General features: G+C 47.2%; 1 protein-coding gene across 1 annotated transcript in view; it reads left to right on the top strand.

The window, feature by feature from the left end:
• The window catches only part of CDK15 (cyclin dependent kinase 15), a 67498-nt gene that overhangs the window by 33747 nt on the left and 16064 nt on the right, over window positions 1-17687 (top strand). Inside the window, 2 exon segments of the mRNA XM_082242375.1 lie at window positions 12701-12749; window positions 16863-17002. Coding sequence (XP_082098501.1) covers window positions 12701-12749; window positions 16863-17002 — 189 coding nt within the window.

The following is a 17687-nucleotide window of genomic DNA, read 5'->3' as shown; positions in this document are numbered from 1 at the left end:
AAAGTGTCTGCCTAGCAAGAGCAATATAAATGCACGATTTAAGATTGGATTCTCTGCTTTCACCCCTACTGTTCTCAATTAGTCACCACTTGATACTCTCAAGCTATCGTCCCTTTTTACGTGGTGGTTGGCACATTTACACAAGATCAACTGCTGCTCGGTGTTAACCTGACCTGGGCTATAAAACGCCATAAGACCAAGTGAATCATTGACAGAGATGCTTCCAAATTCACTGGTTTTAAGTTCGTTTCCTGAGACACATGGCAGATACAGCGTTACACTTTTGCTCACACAAAAAGGAACTGAGCACAGCCCCCGCGCTGAAATCAACACAGCGTCACACTGGCAAAACCTGCCAGTTTTCCTTCCTCCTTTGATTGGTTGGGGAGATCCATACATTTAAAGCACATCCGCTGCACGTTGTGTGAAGTAGTTCCGCAGGCATTTCGGGGGATTTATATATAAAATTTGGAGTGTATGTGGTGTTAGGAGAGGAGGAGTAGCACCTCTGGTGGAGGGACACATTGTGCTCCTTCTGGGGTAGTTTGCCCACCTTTGTGTCTGGAGGCGGTTGGAGGATGGATGGCGGCTAACAGATTGAGGTTGAATCCTGACAAGACAGAAGTACTGTTTTGGGGGGACAGGAGGCGGGTGGGTGTGGAGGACTTCCTGGTCCTGAATGGGGTAGCTGTGCCCCTGAAGGACCAGGTGCGCAGCCTGGGAGTCATTCTGGACTCACAGCTGTCTGTGGAGGCGCTGGTTAATTCTGTGTCCAGGGTGGCTGTCTACCAGCTCCATCTGGTATGCAGGCTGAGACCCTATCTGCCTACAGACTGTCTCACCAGAGTGGTGCATGCTCTGGTTATCTCTCGCTTGGACTACTGCAATGCACTCTATGTGGGGCTACCTTTAAAGGTGAGCCGGAAACTACAATTAATCCAGAATGCGGCAGCTAGACTGGTGACTGGGAGCGGCTGCTGAGACCATATAACACTGGTCTTGAAAGGCCTACACTAGCTCCCAGTTCGTTTCCAAGCACAATTCAAAGTGTTAGTGCTGACCTTTAAAGCCCTAAATGGCCTCGGTCCAGTATACCTGAAGGAGTGTCTCCACCCCCATCGTTCTGCCCGGACGCTGAAGTCCAGCTCCGAGGGCCTTCTGGCGGTTCCCTCACTGCGAGAAGCCAAGTTACAGGGAACCAGGCAGAGGGCCTTCTTGGTAGTGGCGCCTTCCCTGTGGAATGCCCTCCCACCAGATGTCAAAGAGAAAAATAACTACCAAACCTTTAGAAGACATCTAAAGGCAGCCCTGTTTAGGGAAGCTTTTAATGTTTAATAGGTTATTGTATTTTAGTGTTTTGTTGGAAGCTGCCCAAAGTGGCTGGGGGGACCCAGCCAGATGGGTGGGGTATAAATAATAAATTATTATTATTATTAGTCCCCACCCTGCACTCGGCTCCCACCTGTGGCTCTTAGAAGCTGTCAGCATGTGACAGTAGCCACAGCCCAGGAACAACTTCAACTGGCCAGCTAAACCAGGTGAGGGTAGCCAACGGGTCTCAAACCCTCAGTGGGTTAGGGACTTCTCCTGTATGCAAAGACAGGCTCTGGCGTGAAAAGATCCCTCCGGTGCCCCCCCCCCGGTAACTCCAAAACAAGGGAAGGGGCAGTGGAAAATGTCCTCTGCCTCCCCCACCGCCCCAATCCCCGGCGTGGCACTCCCATTTCTTTAAGAACTTGCCATAGTTTGCTGTGGTCGACACAGTCAAAGGCTTTTGCATAGTCAATGAAGCAGAAGTAGATGTCTTTCTGGAAAGCGTGTTCTCCTTCATGGAGAGCACGTGTTGCGATGGTGGCCGCCAGGACACTCCAAAGTTGGGGGGCGGGCTAATTGCTCGTTGGCCACTGATACGATTGGGGCTTCCCTTGTTGTTGGGAAGAAGTTAATGTTGCCATTTTTTGATTGACAGCCAGAAATAGTAAAGCTCCTTGCACGAGGCTAGGGCTTCCTCTTTTTGCCCATGTATCAGATTGCCCGTCCCTCCCTCCCTAGAATAGGGTTGTTCGCTTTGACCTTGCTATGCCTGTCATGGGGTTGTCTGCTTTGGAGCGGGGCCTGGTAGGAATTTTGTCCATCTGGCTAATTGGCTGGGGCCATTTGGTTTTTGCCTACTGCGTAGCAAATCGTCACAACTTGTAAGGTTCGCGGTTAGGCATTGGTTTATGGTTTGGTTGGTTGAGGGGCATGGATTGGCTGTGCCTGCCCCTCTAATGCTGCTGCTGCTGCAAGGGATTCCGTTAAAGGAATCAGGGGCTCACTATTGCTTGTCCGCTCTGTCAAGGGGGCTCGGGCCATAGCAATGAGCTCCTGGTTGCATTTGGGGTGAGGGCAGGTTCCCTGCTCCGCGTAACCCCCAAGTGTATTCCCCCATTCTGACTTTCACAGGCGTGCGGAATGTCAGTCTGTCCCCCATGGTGGGGGCAGATAGTTGCAACCAATGCCTATGCAACCACTCACAAATTTGTATTTTAATAAAGTTGTGGCCAAAATTATGCCAAAAATCTTAAACAAAAACTTCTGTGTGATGTGTGAGTTATTGGGGTGGACCTGGGGACCTCGACACGCAACTCTCTAGCTTTCTCCATAATCCAGCGCATGTTTGCAATTTGGTCTCTGGTTCCTCTGCCTACCTGCTGCTAATGCTTTAGCAAGAGTTTTGCCTTGTGCCTGTTCATTTGGTTGGGCTGTCTTGTTTTGCTGCTTCCAGGGAGGAAGTTGTAAACTCTTTTAATACAATGCTACCCCCCACCCCACCCCACATCCCATGCTGGGTGAGCTTAAATCCTCGCATTAATCCACTGCTGTGTTTGTTTCACCATGCTGAAAAGCAAGACATGTAAATCCTCTCTCAATTCCGCTTGTGCACCTAAAACCAGCAGCCTGATCTTTTTCTAGATATGTTAGAATGAGGCAGTTGGACTCTAGATACATCCTGAGTTCAAGGATAGGAAAGGATTAGGGATGACGGGACAGCTCTAGCCAAAATGAAATTGCTTCCTCTGCTGCGTTGAGGGGTTTGGGGGGTCACTTAGTTTAAAACTTGCATCACACTGAAACCTGCATCCCCACAGGGGACTGCCTTGCCTCTAAGCACTGCTTTTCCCCCCATTTTTAATCGATGTGGCAGCACATTCATTTTTAATTTTATTTTCTTGGTCTTTTCCCCCCAGAACCATTGCATATACTGTACGTTCTAGAAGCAAGGGTCACCCATACTAAAAAACACAAACACACACACACACACACACACAGATGTAATCTGGTTCTGGGGTATGATGAAGCTTCATAGACCTGGTCAGTGTCTCATGTGAATCACTTGGGTGCGCGCTCTCTCTCTCTCTCTCCCACGTGGAATGCGGGATAACTTCTTGGCAGACGAATGAATGAATGAATGAATGAGGAAGAGGTCACTGAAGGTAGAAGGTAGAAAGTTTTTGGAAATTGGAAACTATAATCATAGTTACTTGAGCAGAGCTAAAGTGGTCCTTCCCCATTTCACTATCCCATTCACAGGCGGCAAAAATGTCACCAGTTTCTTTGGTGTAGGAGATGTGTGAAGGGAGAATTTACTGGTGGTAATTCCTCCTCCTCCTCCTCCTCCTTCTTCTGAATTCAACTGATTGCCAAAATCCTACAATTTATTGATGTCTAGGATTTAGGAGGGGTTCCCCCCAATCTATTACATTATTATCTGTTCATATAAAGGTAAAGGGACCCCTGACCATTAGGTCCAGTCACGACCGACTCTGGGGTTGCAACACTCATCTCGCTTTATTGGCCGAGGGAGCCGGCGTACAGCTTCCAGGTCATGTGGCCAGCATGACAAAGCTGCTTCTGGCGAACCAGAGCAGCACACGGAAACGCCGTTTACCTTCCCGCCGGAGCAGTACCTATTTATCTACTTGCATTTTGATGTGCTTTTGAACTGCTAGGTTGGCAGGAGTAGGGACTGAGCAACGGGAGCTCACCCCATCGCGGGGATTCGAACCGCCGACCTTCTGATCGGCAAGTCCTAGGCTCTGTGGTTTAACCCACAGCACCACCCTACTGTTTACCATAGAGGACACTATTTCCCCACCTCAGAATCACCCCTTGGAATGATGCAACATGATCGGGCCCAGTGTCAACATCTGACATAGGGGTCACCCAGACTTCCTTTTCACCTGTGTTTTTAGGCACACGTCCAAACTTTAATGCTATGCGTCCTATTGTAGGTGTTTTGTTTTGGCGCTTCCCTTGGGAAAGCCCATGTTTTATCATTGAATTATAGCAAATGGCAGTCGGGTTTTCTGCAGATCAACATTTGCTCCAATTGAGCGGTAAAACGTGGGATTCCCCAGGTAAAGCGCTGGGACAAAAAACCTTTTTGGTCAAGGAACTTCAAAGATGTGGAACCTGTGGCTAGAAAGCATGATGCAAGATGAAGTATAGATGTGTGTTTGTGTTGAGCTGGGTGGCTGCAGCTACCGCCATCTTCCCCCACTCCCATTCCTGTAGGCCTCACACCCAACGTAGTGACACTGAACCAAGACCTGTCATTGCCTTCCTTGAGGATAGATGAACACAAGGAGGATAAGGAAGAGTCCATGGATCAGAGCTCTCCCACCCAAGCTGGGAGCTGGGTCCTTCTGCTGAGACTCTCCCTATGGAAGTCCCTCAGGTCCCCTCTTCCTAGGGATGGGGAGCTAGAGCTGGTTGGTGGGCCAGATCTTTACCTCAGTCAGCCACCCATGAGCCAACAATCACTTGTGAATCGTTGTCATTATGACATCAGGTGGTGACTTCAAAAGGGCTTATTCTCTCTCTTTTTTAAAAATAACTTTTTATTCAAAATTAAAACAAAACATATTATCCAGGAGCATATCATCCTTACCCCCCCCATTTTTCCTCTCTCCCCCCACAGAACCCACCCACTCCCACCCCCGACTTCCCTCAGTTCCAGTCTTTGATTTCTCTAAAAATGCTGTTTTCTGCATGTTACACAGTTGTATAGATCCTCAAACTATTTAGCTGATTATCAATAAAAAGATTGTGAATGTTTATTCAAAACCAGCCAAGGAGTCCAGTTCACTTTGTTGCATCTCCAAATACTTTGAAAGGTTCCCATTCATCTTTAAAGTTACAGTTATCCTTGTCCCGTAGTTTGTATGTCAGTTTTGCCAGTTCTGCATAGTCCATCAATTTTTCTTGCCATGATTCTTTAGTTGGGGTTTCTTCAGTCTTCCATCCTTGTGCTATTAACACTCTTGCGGCCGTTGTCGCATACATGAAGGTATTTTTCAGCTTTTTTGGCAGATCTTTCCCTACAATCCCTAATAAAAATGCTTCAGGTTTTTTAACAAATGTTAAATGGAACATTTTCTTCAATTCGTTGTATATCATTTCCCAAAATTTTTTAATTACCTTACAATCCCACCACATATGATATAATGTCCCCTCCTTTTCCTTACACTTCCAACATATATTTGAACTAGTTTTGTACATTTTCCCTAACTGCACTGGTGTCGTGTACCATCTGTACATCATCTTCATGTAATTCTCCTTCAGTAGGGAACAATCTGTAAATTTTAAGTCAGTTTTCCATAATTTTTCCCAATCTTCCATCATAACGTTGTGACCCACATCTTGTGCCCATTTAATCATAACTGATTTTACCTCTTCATCTTTCGTCATCTTTCAAAAGGGCTTATTCTCAGCGCTGCTCAGTTGACGGGCAATGTGAGAGTGCGCCTCTGAAGTCCACATGCAGACTTCATATGCATTCAAAACTCTGCCTACAAAATGTCCATATACTGTGTCTAGAAACAGCCTTTGGAAAATGGGAAGACCCTGTCCCTTACTCTAAAGCACAGGAGCTTTATTTTTATTTTATTTTTAAGGCCTCTTGCTTTTTCACTTTCTGCCAGCAGATGGAAGCAAGAAACAAGAAGCGCAGTCTTGCCAAACAACAGAATGCATTTGTTCGATAAATGACGTCCAAGATCTGGAATGTGCATTTTAATATTTTGAAAGCTTTTTCTTCCCTTTCCCAGTTTGGTTGATTCCTTTAAAAGAATACATCTCTACGGGGCTGAAAGAAACAGAATTCTAAAATGAAGGCAAATCTTCCTTGTCATAGGAGCTTTTAGATCTAAAAGTAATCATAGCTGCTGTGTGTGTGTGTGGATCAACAAGGGAGTTTGCTGTCTCCACCACAGCCTGGAGGAACCCTTATTGGCAGAGTCGTCTTCTGCACTGACAAACTGAGAGTGCCTTCAGCCTCTGTAATTTAAGATAAATAGTTCAAAGTTCAGATGTGGGAAATTCAGGGTCAGTTCCCTTCCCACTCAGCCATGAAACCCATTGTGGGGCAAGTCATTGTACGCCAACTCTAATCTCCTTACACAGTCATTCTCAAGGCAAAAATTAGCCAAGTTTGTGCTATGTAAACAGGATCTGATTAAGGGAGTTCACGCAATATATGTGGACTTAATAGATCCATGCAGTGTTTGACACTCAGCATCAAAGCAGCCAAGTGATTGCTCAAACATGCATCCAAGCCATAAATCAGATCAATCCCAACTCACATCCAGCAGCTTTGCAGATTTGACAAATGGCAGGCTCACCTTGATGGAAGGTTGGGCTGCAAATGTGACAGACAGATAGGCAGATCAGTGTAGATGCATAGCCAGGTAATCGCTCCCAATGCTACTGCAAGACTTTGGATCTGCCACCTGGCGTGTAAATGTTTGCATCTGCAATCCTGAGAATAGGTGGGCTGTTTGAATTGCATTGGGTTCAAATGGTGCTTAAGGCATTCAAGTACACAATGTCAAACTGATCACCTCTGTATGTTGATTGAGAGTCTCAAGGAACTCTTAAAGGTTCATGAGAAAGGACTGGCCCTTGCAGAAACCATGCTGACTTTGCTTCAGCAAGGCTTGTTCTCATATATTTTTGTTGTTGTTTAGTCTTTTAGTCATGTCCGACTCTTCGTGACCCCATGGACCAGAGCACGCCAGGCACTTCTGTCTTCCACTGTCTCCCGCAGTTTGGTCAAACTCATGCTGGTAGCTTCGAGAACACTATCCAACCATCTTGTCCTCTGTCGTCCCCTTCTCCTTGTGCCCTCCATCTTTCCCAACATCAGGGTCTTTTCCAGGGAGACTTCTTTTCTCATGAGGTGGCCAAAGTATTGGAGCCTCAGCTTCAGGATCTGTCCTTCCAGTGAGCACTAAGGGCTGATTTCCTTAAGAATGGAGAGGTGTGATCTTCTTGCAGTCCATGGGACTCTCAAGAGTCTCCTCCAGCACCATAATTCAAAAGCATCAATTATTCGGCGATCAGCCTTCTTTATTGTCCAGCTCTCACTGCCATACATCACTACTGGGAAAACCATAGCTTTAACTATACGGACCTTTGTTGGCAAGGTGATGTCTCTGCTTCTTAAGATGCTGTCTAGGTTTGTCATTGTGTTTCTACTTGGTTACTTTTATCTTTAACAATACATTCCCCCCAAGTTTCTCATTAAGGACCCCCCCCCCAAGATCCCCTTTTAACAATAGGTGTTGCTTTGGTTATTTTCTAGTCCTTGGGCATGGAAATTGAGCTTAGGGACAAGTCACATATTTTTAGCAATTTCACTTTTGAGTTATTTGAGAACTCTCAGGTGGATACCATATGAACCTGGTGATTTGTCAGTTTTTATTTTGTCTATGAGTCCTAGAACTTCGTCTCTCCTCACTACTATCTTCCTAGGTTTCTCAAACTCCCTTCCTGCAGGAGTTAGTTCAGACACTGAGATCTGCCCTATATCATCCATTGTAAAGACAGATGTAAAGAATTTGTTTAGATTCTCTGCAGTCTCCTTATCCTCCTTTAGCATACCTTTGACTCTCTCGTCATCCAGGGCCCAACTGCCTCCCTGCTACTAATTTTTTTGAGAGTTTCTTGTTGTTGATCTTAATGCTTTTAGCAATGTATTCCGCAATATATTTTTTTAACATGCCTTTCTGTCTGCTTGCACATCTTTTACCAAAATTTCTGTTCTTTTTTGTCTTTTTAATTTTTCAAAGGAAGACTTCTTGCCTCTGATAGTTTCTTTGACTCTGCTAGCTAACCACGCTGTCATCCTCTTGACCAGTGATGGCCAAATTTGGCCCTCCAGCTGTTTTGGGACTACAACTCCCATCATCCCTGACCACTTGGTCCTGTTAGCTAGGGATGATGGGAGTTGTAGTCCCAAAACAGCTGGAGGGCCGAGTTTGATCATCACTGCTCTTGACTCTTGTGGTACCTTTCCTGATCTGCATTTATAAACTCCACTTGAACTTCTAATATTGTTCTTTAAACAGCTCTCACATATTTTGGAATGATTTGACCCTCCTGACTTTACCTTTCAATTTCCTTTTTAACTAATCCCCTAATTTTTGATAAGTTTCCTCTTTTGAAGTCAAATCTGACCATGTTGGGGTTTCTTGGCAAATGGCTGTTTACATGTACATTTTGTTTAAAAGCACTATGGTCACTGCTCCCAATGGGCTAAACAACACTTGCATCTTGCACCAAATCCCTCAAGATTAAGTTCAGGGTCCCTGCCTATGCTATGCTATACCTACGCAGACCCTGCCCCATAGGAAAGAAGGGCAAGTAACATGCAAGAGAGCTGGAAATGCAGAGGGGTTTCTTTTCAAAGTTCCCAAATGCAAAAGGAGATAGGAGCCCATGCCACCAAATGTCCATCAGACCAAACACCCTACCAGACACCTGCGCCTAACATGCAACAACTATTTCCTGAACAATTGGCAGGATTATATAGCTATCTGGGACACGGGTGGCACTGTGGGTTAAACCACAGAACCTAGGACTTGCCGATCAGAAGGTCAGCGGTTCGAATCCCCGCGACGGGGTGAGCTCCTGTTGCTCAGTCCCTGCTCCTGCCAACCTAGCAGTTTGAAAGCACGTCACAAGTAGATAAATAGGTACCGCTCCGGCAGGAAGGTAAACGGTGTTTCCGTGCGCTGCTCTAGTTTGCCAGAAGTGGCTTAGTCATGCTGGCCACATGACCCAGAAGCCGTACACCGGCTCCCTCAGCCAATAAAGTGGGATGAGCACCGCAACCCCAGAGTCAGTCATGACTGGACCTAATGGCCAGGGGTCCCTTTACCTTTATATAGCTGTCTACGGGTTTGGCCATCTCCCTGAGCACTGTGATGCTCAGCGACCTTACATGACTCTTCTTTTAATCCTAGGTCAGGAGTTGTCAGTAATGAACCTTACCCTTTGAAGATCCATGCTTTACACACAGAGAGGGAGCTATCGGCACACCTCCGCCCCATTCCAGCGAATATTTACAAATGCCAGAGGTGTGATGTGCTTTCATATCAGTCATTTTCAACTTACAGCTTTAAGTCATCCACCCAGTCTGGGAATTATTATTTTTATCACTTATCTCTAATCAGTAGTCACAGCGTCTTGCATTCTGGCGGTTACGAAAGAGCTACTTCAATTACATTAGAGAGCTCCAAGGGAATCTTATTGTCATTGTAATCAAAGCACCAGTTTTCTCTTGTCCCTCCTTCCCTCCTCCCCTCATACACACATTCATATACTGCAAGTCAACATGTTTATTGGCACTGAAATTATAGAAAGGCATGGGCATGGTGACAATTATAACACCTCTGTTAGGCTTTTTTTAAAAAAATATTTTTTAGCAAGAGTCCAGAGTGGTGAAAATATGAATCAAGGCCACTGTCTTATTAGGTAAAGTGAGGCTGTGGATGCTGGGATTTGTGAGATGTCAGAGGACAGAGAGATATGTGTGCCATATAGCTTGGTGTGTGCCCCCTAAGTTAGCCTGATGCCTTCAGGTGAAGTGGAGGATGTCAACGTTGCCAAGATAAAAGGACAATTCAGCTGCCAGTCCAGCTGGCTTCAGTATGTGGAGAGGGGGGTCTCAGGTGGCAAAATGTCTTGGGCCAGCCTTGGCTTGAATGGAGTGCAGAAACACCCAGATAGGCTTTGGGAGGGAAACCAACAGTTTATTTATTGCAATTATTTATAAATTGTAAAAAGTAAAGGGACACGGGTGGTGCCAGGGTCTAAACCACTGAGCCTCTAGGGCTTGCCCACCAGAAGCTCAGCGGTTCGAATCCCCGCGATAGGGTGAACTCCCATTGCTCTGTCCCAGCTCCTGTCAACCTAGCAGTTTGAAATCACACCAGTGCAAGTAGATAAATAGGTACTGCTGCGGCGGGAAGGTAAATGGAGTTTCTGTGCACTCTGGTTTCCGTAACGATGTCCTATTGCGCCAGAAGTGGTTTAGTCCTGCTGGCCACATGACCCAGAAAGCTGTCTGTGGACAAACACCAGCTCCCTCAGCCTGAAAGCGAGATGAGTGCCACAACCCCATAGTCGCCTTTGGCTGGACTTAGCTGTCCAGGAGTCCTTTACCTTTTACCTATATATTGTAAATACTGACAAAGGCAAGGAGACTATTTATTTATTTACTTATTTGCTCATGAAATTCCTAGGCCAGTGTTTCCCAACCTTTTTTGGGCAAAAGCACACTTGTCTCATGAAAAAAATCTTGAGGCACACCACGTTACAGCCCCGTGACGTCAGCGCGCAGCGTCACGCCGGGAGGGACGCACAAAGGAGGGGGGAGGGCGAGCGGAGGCAGCGGCGAGCCCCGTTCCTCCCCATCCGCCCCTTTCCGTGCAAGGAGCGCGAACAGGTGTGAGAAGGGGGTCAAACCTGCGGGCCGGCGCCGGGGAACCTCCAAGCTTTGGGGGTGGGGGGGAGGAGGCAGCAAAGCGAGGCAGGAAGGAGAGCGCGGCTTGGCTGGGTGAGCTTTGGCAGGGGCAGGGAATGAGAGCCGCAAGGCGGGCGCTGCGGACGGAGGCGCTGCCCGCCGAGCTCGCAGGCAGCCAGGCAGGCAGACGGCGAGAGCCCCGCGCTGGGCGGCCTCTCCTCGCCGCCGCCGCTCCGCATCTCACCGCCCGACTCGCCCGCCTCCCTCCGGGGACGGCGCCCCAATCGAAAATTTGACTTAAAAAAAATCTTTCGAATTTTTTAATTTTTCCCACGGCACACCAGGCAACATCTCGCGACACACTAGTGTGCCGCGGAACAGTTGTTGAAAAACACTGTCCTATGCCACCCTTCACCCAAAGGCTATTTTTCTGGGCCTTGGGGTGGGGTGGGGAAGTTCTTTGAAGGCTTTCCACCTCCTCCGCAGTGTTTGCCCTGACTGACTGGACCGGTGGAGAACAAACAGTATCAGCCAGGTTTTCCACAGTAGCATGATACAGAAGTGGAATGTTTTCCGCTGGTACCGGGGTTGAGGTTAGCGCAAGTGTAGTTTAGGGAAAAGAATCCTTTTCAAATTGTCTAGGAAAGTCTTTAAAGCCTGCCTAAGTGTTGTTACACGCTGTGAATTCTCCTCTCTATCTCGGCAACTGCCATTGATGTGGATTGCTGACAGGGAAACTCACCATGATACCCTTGATTAACACTTTGAGTTGTAATAGAGCGCCGTGTGTGAGCGTGTTTGAGTGTGCACGAAACTCGCCGCAAAGATGTTGGTAACCGATGGCAAGGGCAATGTCTAGCCCAGGATAACATGACATCTCTTGATCAGAATTTCTAAACCACTTAAGATTTTAAAATTTCTAACTGGTATACAAAAACAATTAATATTACTGTACAGTGGTATCTCGGGTTAAGTATTTAATTCGTTCCGGAGGTCCGTACTTAACCTGAAACTGTTCTTAACCTGAAGCACCACTTTAGGTAATGGTGCCTCCTGCTGCTGCCACACCGCCGGAGCACAATTTCTGTTCTCATCCTGAAGCAAAGTTCTTAACCTGAAGCACTATTTCTGGATTAGCGGAGTCTGTAACCTGAAGCGTATGTAGCCTGAAGTGTATGTAACCCGAGGTACCACTGTATTTTATTACTGATTATTTACTTATTGTTCATTTATATGCCATATTTTTCTCCCAGGGAGCTCAACAACCCTGTGAAGTATTTTTAAAATCTCTGAGTGGTGCATCTAGTCCACAGGAGCAGTGCCAAAAGGATAAAGGGGTGGGTGAGACTCCAGTTATTCAGAAGAGTGGACAGAGCAACGGCCAAGAAAAAGAGAGGGCTTAAGACTCCTGCCTATCTTAATCTAGGGAAAGTTGTATCTCTTCAATGAGACACTGTAAGGCAGTGACAGATTGCGGATTTTGTGCCTCCCTGTACAGTTGTAGCAGGTCATGTGAGAAAACAGATGGTCACACATAGATATCAGCTGGTTTTCATGGCTCCTGTTACATCTCCCTGTCTGCCTTCCACTATTTCGGCAATCCCAACCCAGTCGCTTGTACCCACATACCCTGTTTCAGTTGCGGAATTTGGGAGTCCTGGTTGCAGAATCTGTATTCTTAAAAAAAGAAAAAAAGAAAATTCAAGCGTCGGTGCCTATATTCTTTAGCAAATGGGTAAAGAGCTCTACAGAATCACTTTATACCAGTACTCATGCTTTATAGAAGCAATGTAGCTTTATAAATACACCAACAGCAAATTTTAGAGCAGGATTTGAAAAGCTAAGTGCATGGTTTGGACTGTTTCCCTGGGTTTTGTTTAATCTGGTGATCGCATATTAACTTTCCAGAGAGGTTCTTCGCCAGCAACCCTCGGAGGCTCGGAATGATCTGTGACAGGTAAACTACCTATGACAGCGTTATCATGCTTTCCCTTAGGGTCTGTTTGTTTTTATATGCAAGCTTTTAACTCCAGACTTGGAGTCAGAATAAGGCAACTCCAAAGTAGTCTGTGGAAGCAGCAGATTCCAAGAAAAAAGGCATCATTATTGGGCTATTTGCATGAACTACCTAAGCAGCCGCAAGTGAACCATTTCACGACAAGTCATCAGTTTTAAGCAATAGGTCTCTGAGCTTATAGTAGTCACTCTGTAAAAACCCAGGCTGAAATACTTACCAGCTTGCCCAATGCTTACTAAATACACACATCTCAAGGGGTTGGGGTCAGAAATTCCTGCATTGCAGATGGTTGGGATGACCCTCAAGTTCCCTTCCAACTCTACAATTCTGGGTCGTGTGGCCAGCATGACTAAGCTGCTTCTGGCGAACCAGAGCAGCACACGGAAACGCCGTTTACCTTCCTGCCGGAGCGGTACCTATTTATCTACTTGCACTTTGAGGTGCTTTCAAACTGCTAGGTTGGCAGGAGCAGGGACTGAGCAACAGGAGCTCACCCCGTCGCGGGGGATTCGAACCTAGGCTCTCTGGTTGAACCCACAGCGCCACCCACGTCCCGTTTGTTGACAATAGTTTTCAAACAAAACTTCTGCACAAAATCCTGCCAGTCAGTGTGGACGGACCTCAAGTAGATGGGCCAATGGACTGACTCATATCAAGGCAACTTCCTAGGTTCCAGGTTGTGCGTCTGGACATGGGAACTTCCTTCAGCCTTGTGCATTGGGACCATGCTGCTTGGCCGGCGACCGCTCAAGTCCAGGGATTTTTGTCTTTTTTTCATGCCCACCCACGAACTTTCACCCATCTTTGTTGGACGGTTGAAGAGCGGAGGCAGCCTTGATGTACACCCCCCACATGTTTCTACCTTTTGCGCAAGTACGTAAGGTAAAGGTAAAAGGACCCCTGACCATTAGGTCCAGTCGTGACCGACTCTGGGGTTGCGGCACTCGTCTTGCTTTATTGGCCGAGGGAGCCGGTGTACAGCTTCCGGGTCATGTGGCCAGCATGACTAAGCCGCTTCTGGCGAACCAGAGCAGCGCACGGGAACGCAGTTTACCTTCCTGCCGGAGCAGTACCTATTTATCTACTTGCACTGGCGTGCTTTCAAACTGCTAGTTTGGCAGGAGCAGGGACTGAGCAACGGGAGCTCACCCCGTCGTGGGGATTCAAACTGCCAACCTTCTGATCGGCAAGTCCTAGGCTCTGTGGTTTAACCCACAGCGCCACCCGTGTCCCATACGCATGCGCAAGTATGTAGACACGCATAAAAGCATTTGAAGTGGAGAAGGCACCCGGTTCATGAGAAGATCAGAAAATATTCCTCTATGCCCGTGTAAATGGCTCCCACTTCTTCTCGTCCCCCGCTACCTCCCCTCTCCTCAAAAGGCGTTGGCAGCTGACATGAGATATTCACGCTCCGAGCCCAGTTCGTTTTATGGGTATGTTTTGGTTGGGGCTCCAAGCTAAGAATGAAAGTGAGCAGATCCCAGCGGCGTGATGTCATTTGGAAGGGAAATGCCCGGCTGGGGAGGGTGTGAGGAGAGACACAGCAGCCGGGGCTCTAACAGGCCACCTGACGCTCTGAATAAGCAAGCAAATTAAATGCTATAAAACGCAGGGCACTGTTTTTGTTTGCTTGGCGGCGTTTTCGTCTTCTTCTTCTGTTTTGCTTCCTACACTCCAAACTGTCATGTTCCCCAGGAGTCAGCCACTTGGCACTGCACCGCCCCCCCCCCCCGCCCACGCAGACATAGCTGTGGGGAGTAGAGAGGGGAACCGCACAACTTTGTGACATGAAAGTGATTTACATCAGACCATTGGTCTGTCCACACTGAATGTCAGTGGCTCAACAGTGTTTCGGCTAGGAAGTCAGAGCGCTTATATAATAAAACGTTCTGATGTCAGATCTATGGAGCATCTGAAGAACATTCTTCGCGTATGATGAAATGATTAACGGGGCGGTTAAAAACACCCCGCTCCCCTTTTAATGCCGTAATGACACAACAAAGTTTCCATGCTTAACTTTTCTGGCAAAGTTAACAGAACATGTCACAAATTTAACAGGTTTGTCCCTCCACTCCTCCCCGCGCCAAAAAACCCAACCCAGGGTGACTTTGCTCCCTTATAAGCCTCCCCAGAGAGGCTTTGGCTTAGTTTTGGTAGACAGATAAATGCCTCCACTCTCTTGCAGGATTATTTGGAGTTGCATGTACTTGTGCGTTGGCCAGGACTGGCCCTCTCATTGCAAGGAGCAAGGCAATGAGGAATATCAGGAATACCCTTTTCAGTTAAAGGGCATCAACTGATTTAATATAAGTGGTTGTCTCTATCTACAAACCCTTACTAGTATGTGCCCTCACTTTGGTGTAGAGATTTTACTTGGGGTACTAAGCATTAAGTCTGCCACCTCCTATTCAACCATCATTCAACTCCCCTAAAGTTAAAGGTAAAGGGACCCCTGACCATTAGGTCCAGTCGTGGCTGACTCTGGGGTTGTGGCGCTCGTCTCGCTTTATTGGGCAAGGGAGCTGGCCAATACAGCTTCCGGGTCATGTGGCCAGCATGACTAAGCCGCTTCTGGTGAACCAGAGCAGCGCATGGAAACACCGTTTACCTTCCTGCCGGAGTGGTACCTATTTATCTACTTGCACTTTGATGTGCTTTCAAACTGCTAGTTTGGCAGGAGCAAGGACCGAGCAACGGGAGCTCACCCCGTCGCAGGGATTTGAACCGCCGACCTTCTGATCGGCAAGTCCTAGGCTCTGTGGTTTAACCCACAGCGCCACCCACGTCCATCAACTCCCCTACCCCCAGGTTATTGTGCCTTTCCTACCTCATCATTCCCCCAAATGATGTAATCAGTTTCCTAAGTTCAGCATTTGACTCAAAGCAAAACAAGCTATTTGTCACCCAGTTATTAAGGAGAGGTCGGATAACCTATCACTACCCTCGTTGGTCTTTACCTTCAGAGTATTCAGTATTGTCTATTCTTACCAGAACATTATACTTTTTGGTCTGGGTCTTCATTTCATAACCAGAAATTTAGTAAAAGAATTGTGTGCAGCTTGGAAAGAATCCTGGCTGTTCAATCCAATGTACACATTTATTCTTAGGTTTGGGGTGAGTGGGGACAATGTTGGACTGGACCCAAGTATGACCATTGCAATTTGAAGCCAAGATTTAATGGTAACAAAAGCAATATGCATTGCATTAGTCTGCTATTGGTCCTTCCCATGTATTTAAATCCTTTGCTTGCAAAGTAGTGATTTTGCTTCACAATGGATGGCTTTGGAGGAGGGAGGAAAAAGCTTTCTCTGGAAATGAGTCTATAGCATTCTCCAGCAGTTAGGTCCCTAACTTGGAATAAATTTGGAGGAGATGCAAAATATATTGACCCATTTATATACCTTTAACTGGCATAATTCTGTGGCTGAGTTGTTAACACACAATTTTTCAAATTTCTCTATCTATACCTTCGCCCAAAGGGATGCGGGTGGCGCTGTGGGTTAAACCACAGAGCCTTGGACTCGCCGATCAGAAGGTTGGCGGTTCGAATCCCCACAACGGGGTGAGCTCCCGTTGCTCGGTCTCTGCTCCTGCCAACCTAGCAGTTTGAAAGCACATCAAAGTGCAAGTAGATAAATACTTCCAGCAGGAAGATAAACGGCGTTTCCGTGTGCTGCTCTGGTTCGCCAGAAGCAGCTTAGTCATGCTGGCCACACGACCCGGAAGCTGTACGCCGGCTCCCTTGGCCAATAAAGCGAGATGAGCACCACAACCTCAGAGTCAGTCACGACTGGACCTAATGGTCAGGGGTACCTTTACCTTTACCTTTTACCTTCGCCCTGCTTTGGCCAGTTCCCCCATGATAGCTTTCCTCAAGCTGATACAGCTTTCTTCTGCCCAAGCTGACACAGTCATGATGTCTTGGGCTGGTGGAAGTTGTAGTGCAAAAACATCTGGCGGGCACCGGTTGGCAGAGTCTCTCCTGTGGCTAAACCTATGGCTCAAGGCCTTGTTTTGGTGTTGGTTATTTCTCTCTGTTGTTTTTTTTAGGCTGGGCAGAGAATCTGAAGCTGAAGACTTGGCAACGAGAATGCTAAAACTTTGTCCACGGGACAGGATCTCAGCACAGAAAGCATGTCGTCATCCTTTTTTCAACTCTTTACCTTCTCAGCTGCACCAGCTTTCTGATGGTATGTCATTCTATTTTCTAACTGCCTCAACAAGATGCCCTTCAGATGTTGTTGAATGACAACCAGTGCTTTTCTCGCAAGAAAAATAGGTGCCGGAATTCACCATGACGTTGTTACAGTAAGTCACTGGGCGGCTCAGTGCAGCCCTCAACAGATGCCAGTTTGACAACAGCCACTGTCACCACCCGCAGAAGTGTGAAAAACTACAGCAAACTGTCTCCCTAGCTGGTTTGGGCGTTGCTTCTGGTTTTGGTACAGGTCAAATAAATGCGCCCTAGCACCCTCGTTCTCCTAGATTCAGGCAGATGGCTAGGGCAGCTTATAAGGGTCCTCGCACATGCAGCGGTAGAGGCCTGACTGGAAAGCTTAAAGCTCGCCGCCACTACATGGGAGATGGACTGAGGAAAAGGAAATAAGAATTGGCCCTGCCCTGTGGCTTGACCAGTCATGGCTAGGAGTGAGTAGGAGCTTTTGTTGTTGTTGTTATTTAGTTGTTTAATTGTGTCCGACTCTTCTTGACCCCATGGACCAGAGCACGCCAGTCCCTCCTGTCTTCCACTGCCTCCCGCAGTTTGGTCAAACTCATGCTGGTAGCTTTGAGAACACTGTCCAACCATCTCATTCTCTGTCGTCCCCTTCTCCTTGTGCCCTCCATCTTTCCCAGCATCAGGGTCTTTTCCAGGGA

Source organism: Podarcis vaucheri (assembly GCF_965113315.1).
Source record: "Podarcis vaucheri genome assembly, contig: SUPER_1_unloc_1, whole genome shotgun sequence".
Lineage (NCBI taxonomy): Eukaryota > Metazoa > Chordata > Lepidosauria > Squamata > Lacertidae > Podarcis > Podarcis vaucheri.
The sequence above is the reverse complement of the archived record's forward strand: the minus strand, read 5'-3'. Positions and strand labels throughout refer to the sequence as shown.